At 38.9% G+C, this 5,651-nt stretch overlaps 1 protein-coding gene and 1 pseudogene across 1 annotated transcript; both read left to right on the top strand.

The window, feature by feature from the left end:
• Positions 1-1,565: 1,565 nt before the first annotated feature.
• Positions 1,566-2,630, top strand: LOC144660877 (QRFP-like peptide receptor). Its single transcript, XM_078521605.1, has one exon. The coding sequence runs from the start codon at positions 1,566-1,568 to the stop codon at positions 2,628-2,630; it is 1,065 nt and encodes a 354-aa protein (XP_078377731.1).
• A 1,568-nt stretch (positions 2,631-4,198) lies between these two features.
• On the top strand, positions 4,199-5,109 carry LOC144660876 (QRFP-like peptide receptor; annotated as a pseudogene).
• Positions 5,110-5,651: the final 542 nt, after the last annotated feature.

Raw genomic sequence — 5,651 nt, 5'->3', positions numbered from 1 at the left:
AAATGATACGGAAAAGGTATAAACTACCGGCTCGGCAACAGTCAGCGGCTATTCGCATCCGTAGCAGTAGCAGTTTCCAAGATTTTTGTTCTTCCCCGGTAAAGGAGAAAGGTTCTTAATTCGTTAAGAATGCACAGGAAATGTCTACCTAAGCAACGGTCTCTGTACCTTGCATACGCTTCTGTCCAGGCACCGCTACGTAGTGTGCCCCAGGTCCCAAAATGGCTAAGCTGCAATTACATGGGGGTTCTAAAGTACGATGGCACAGCATTACCAGTTGAACCTTTTCATCATATGGATTAATGTTATCGAATTTCCTTGTATGCTGAACGAATGTCAGACAACTCGCCCCCCAGACAACCAGCCCCTAGCCTGCGAGCAGGCTCGCCTTGGGGCACGCTTGAGAGTTACACGGGAGCGGCGAAGCCGCGAATTCGCCCCCCAATTTTGCCTTCGAGTCGTTTTGCTAACGAACAGTTTGCAAAAGTTTCTTTCTTTGCACACACTTAAAGAACGAGAAATATTAAGGTTTTCATTCGGACTGCTGTATTTTAAACTGATTGTAGTCTAGTAAGAAGATAAAGATTTCAGTTTTATTATTTTCAGCCAGAGAACGTTTTTTTTTTTACTATTGTGATTTATCCTGGCTGTTGCCCTTCCAAATTTTCATAATTTTATCAAAGCGAAACCGCCAAACGGCCTTTTGGAAACTCCATTACGAGAGTTAGCGACTACAATGTCAGCTTCAGCGCTTTTTTAATGGTGCACAAAAGAAATTAGACGGCATCTTAGAAAATACAAAAAGTACATTTCAGATATGTAAACGAATACAGCTGTTATTTATTTTACATCGGAAACACATTCTCCGATTGAATGCACATGTCCCTAGCTTCTTTACCTTGCTTTTGTATGTTGCCTTTAGACTAAGTAAAGTAATAACCACAATATAATGGGCCAAACCATTAATTGGTTACGATCGATGTCTGCACGAGATACGTTTGTCATTAAAACTAATGCCTAATAATTACAAGCCCTTTTCACAAGTAAGGAGTGGGAAAGTTTCCGTTTTTTAGATCATGCAAGTCTTGGTCATCAATGATCGCAACAATTTTCAATATTTTTGAACGGCAAAGCCAATTATTGCGTAGTCAGTACGACAACAGTCGACAAGTTTTTGTCTTAGCCAAAACAAATTCAACCTTGTCACATCGTCGAAAATGTCCGATATATTTTCAATTTTTGGAATGACACTAATTTTACCGTTCTCTCTCCGACAGTGTCAATGGTTTCCTTACTCCTAATAACAACAGTAATTTTTTACGGCACTTTAATATGAGAGTGACACAACAAATAACTGAGTAGCAATTAGATTTCCTTGGTAATCGCCAGCGACCAATCATCGTTGAACGCAGACTTGATGCATCATTAAAATTGTTCTCCACTTCAAGTCGGTAAAACAAATAGAGTGGCGTTGACTTCTAAAAGATCTAGGATCAGATGAAACTGAACTTGGAAGAATTACAAATAACTTGATAAAAACGCGACCCCCAAACGTAAGTACCAGAATGTCGACAAACACAACGATGAATGGAACACGGCCATCTAGCTGCTTCAATCCAAGGGCAGAAAAAATCGGAAAAACCTTCGCTTACTGCGCCCTTATAGTTGTTTCGCTAGCAGGGAACACCTTAATCGGAATAATTGTCTACAAGACGAAAACCATGAGGAGACCCACCAACTTTTTCATCGTAAACATGGCCATGTCCGATCTGTTGTTTCCGATTTTCCTGTTTCTGTGGATGTTAACAGGGTTGTACACTGACTTCTGGCCTAACAGTAATGGTCCGCTGGGCAATGCGTTGTGTAAACTGTATCCTTTATTACCAATAATCTCCTTTACTGTGTCTATTCAGAGCCTAGTTCTGATAGCAGTGGATCGATTTGGAGCTGTGGTTTTTCCCTTTCGTTCCCCACTCATCAGTTCAAAGCTTTGCCCGTTCTTTATTCTCGCCACTTGGATCGTCGCATTAGCTTTTTACACTCCATATTTCTTCGTTTTTAAACTTGTTGAATATCCACAAGGACTGGTATGTGCGCTGCAATGGAATAAAGTCTTTGGAAAGTCATCGTCTTTCAAAAATTACGTTTTAGCTATATTTGTTACATTCCTTTTTATCCCTGTGATGTTACTAGCCATTCTTTACATTACCATCATTTTAAAACTCAGGTCGCAGACGGTTCCAGGCGAGCAATCAGTCAAGAACGAACAGCAGCGTGTGAAAAGGGAACGTAATGTGCTGAAAATGACCATTGCCATTGTGTTATGGTTTGCAGTATGCTGGCTGCCCTACAGCGTTATTGACCTACTGCATTTCTTTGAATGGGATAACACCAAGCTGTCTTGTAGCATCAAACACCTTCGTTATATTACCAAGTTTCTGCCTTACGCAAATTGCACTATAAACCCTTGCATCTGCTTTATCTTTAGTGGAAATTACCGTCAGGGTCTCAAGAGTCTTCTTAGATGCCCTTTTGTGCACTCTAAGCGTAAGCAAGGCACCCCGAGACAAGTTCGTAACAACAATCAACAAGAACTTGTCCTTACTAAGTTTGTACAGCTGAACAAATGACTTCTCGAAATGGCAAAAAAACGTGTACTTGGTAACTTTTTTCCTTAGATACAGTAAAAACCCGCGCTTAAGAACCTGCATTTTCTCAAGTTAGCCTAAACAGGTTCTCGCCGAAGTGGTTTTTAGCACAAACTTAGGGTATTTAAGTTCTTATTTTCCGAAAAAAAATACATTGTTGCTGATAGAACTTTTAGTGATATTCAGCCTTTCTTGTTATATGAAATTTGCAAACCATTTTTTTTATATTTATGCAATGATGGAAATCTCCCTTTGCAGGATCCCCTATATAGATATAGGTATGGGCTTGTTTTCCCGGCCTCAAGATTCCTCATGGGTCCGATGAGGATAAGTAAGTAGTGAGTATTTTTTTTTTTCAGTTTTCTATTCTCGCTCGACTATCTTTCAGGGTATAAGGATTTCTTAGTATTAGACTACTTGAATTCTTACGAAAGGCATCCGAAAGCACTACATGGAAACGTCTTCATGTGCCCTAAACTGCCTCAAACAATAAACCTTGAGACAGAACCGCGAAACAACACTTTGGAAATTTCATGGCAAGATTTAACACCTGCCATGTCAACTACAGCGAAATGAGTTTTTTTTAAGGTGCACTATGCCATTAGCCGGCATCTTAGAACAGACAAAAAGTCCATTTCAGATATGTAAACGAATACAGCTGTTATTGATTCTACATCGGAGACACTTTTCCCGATTGAATGCACTTGTCCCTAGCTTCTTTATCTTGCTCTTGTATGTTGCCTTTAAGACTGTGTAAAGTTACCGCAATAAATTGGCCAAACCATTAATTGGATAGAATTGATAGCTGCAGGAGATGCGTGTGTCATCAAATTTAATGCCAAATATTAATAAGCCCCTATTTCACAAATAATAAGAAGAAAAATTGCTGTATATCAGATCATTCAAGTCCTGGTCGTCAATAATCGCAACAATTCTATTTTTTTTTTCAACGGCAAAGACATTTCTTGCATAGCCAGTACGACAACAGTTTGACTTACCCAATACAAATTTAACCTTGCTACATCGTCATAAATTTCCGACATATTTTTTACTTTTTGGAATGATGCTAATATCACCGTTCTCTTTTCGGCAGTGTCAATGGTTCCCGTACTCAAAATATCAACATTAGAATTTTTCGGTAGCGGGCCGTTTTATTTGTTGCACTTTTATAAGAGAGTGACACAACAAATAACTGACTTGCAATTAGATTTCCTTGTAATCACCAGCGACCAATCATCGGTGAACGCAGACTTAATACAACATTAAAATTGTTCTCCACTTCAAGTCGGTAAAACAAATAGAGTGGCGTTGACTTCTAAAAGATCTAGGATCAGATGAAACTGAACTTGGAAGACTTACAAATAACTTGATAAAAACGCGACCCCCAAACGTAAGTACCAGAATGTCGACAAACACAACGATGAATGGAACACAGCCGTCGAGCTGCTTCATCCATACAGCAGAAATAGTCGTAAGAAGCTTTGCTTACCGTCCTTATAGTTGTTTCGCTGGCAGGGAACACCTTCATCGGAATAGTTGTCTACAAAACGAAAAACACGAGGGAACCCACCAACTTTTTCATCGCAAACATGACCATGACCGATCTGCTGTTTCCGATTTTATTGTTTCCGTGGATGTTAACAGTGTTGTACATTGACTCCTGGCCTAACAATGGGCCGCTTATGAATGCGTTGTGTAAGCTGCAACCTTTTTTAAAAGATATCTCCCTTACCGTGTCTATTCAGAGCCTGGTTCTGATAGCAGTGGATCGATTTGGAGCTGTGGTGTTTCCCCTCCGTTCCCACCCATCAGTTCAAAGCTTTGCCCGTTCTTTATTCTCGCCACTTGGATCGTCGCATTGACTTTTGATACTCCATATTTCTTCGTTTTCAAACTTGTTGAATACCCTGAAGGGCTGGTTTGTGCGCTGCAGTGGAATGAAGTCTTTGGAAAATCCTCGTCCTTCAAAAATTACGTTTTAGCTATATTTGTTACATTCCTTTTTATCCCTTTGGTGCTGATAGCTATTCTTAACATTATCATCAATTTAAAACTCAGGTCGCAGACGATTCCAGCCGAGCAATCAGTTAACGCCGAACAGCAACGTGTAAAAAGGGAACGTAATGTGCTGAAAATGGCCATTGCTATTGTGTTATGGTTTGCAGTATGCTGGCTGCCATACAGTGTTTTTGACCTACTGTACATTTTTGTTTGGGACTACAACAGGTTGTCTTGCAGTACGAAGCACCTGTTTTATATTATTAAGTTTATGCCTTACACAAATTGTGCTTTAAACCCTTGCATCTGCTTTATTTTCAGTAGAAATTACCGTCAGGGCCTCAAGAGTCTTCTTAGATGCCCTTTTCTGCATTCTAGGGGTAAGCAAGGCACCCCGAGACAAGTTCGTAACATCAATCAACCAGAACTAGTCCTCACTAAGTTTGTTCAGCTGAACAAATGACTTCTCGAAATGGCAAAATGTGTACTTTGGAACTTTCGTCCGTAGATACAGTACAAACCCGCGAGTAAAAACCTGCATTTTCCCAAGTTAGCCTAAAAAGGGTCTTATATAAATGGTAATAAGCACAAATCTAGGCTAATTAGGTTCTTTTTTTCTGAAAATAGTTAAATTGTTGATTAAAGAATTTTAAGTGATATTCAACCTTTTCCTCGAATGAAATTTGCCTATCTTTTTATTTATATTTATGCAGAAATGGGAAACTCTCTTTGCAGGACCCCCTATACAGATATGTGATTGTACTAATAATAATATTTTAGGATTTTCAAAATTGGCATTTACATCTCCGCTTTTTATTTTTAGGATATTTTAAATTCGAAATTAAAATTTTTATAAGAACGCTATTACGTTTTTAAGCTTTTTAATTTTTTAAACAGTTTTGCGGTTTATTTTTAAAGTTGTTAGTTTTTTATAGATGTTTAGCACATCGAGGAGTCCGAGGAGTCCAAAACACGCTGTTTATTTTGATGAAGTTTGGCAATTTA

This window comes from Oculina patagonica, chromosome 7, assembly GCF_052425735.1.
Source record: "Oculina patagonica isolate OP01 chromosome 7, crgOcupat, whole genome shotgun sequence".
NCBI lineage: Eukaryota > Metazoa > Cnidaria > Anthozoa > Scleractinia > Oculinidae > Oculina > Oculina patagonica.
The sequence above is the reverse complement of the archived record's forward strand: the minus strand, read 5'-3'. Positions and strand labels throughout refer to the sequence as shown.

Excerpts from the sequence above, each read along its gene's own strand:
- LOC144660877 (XM_078521605.1), top strand. The coding sequence starts at position 1,566 with ATGTCGACAAACACAACGATGAATGGAACACGGCCATCTAGCTGCTTC.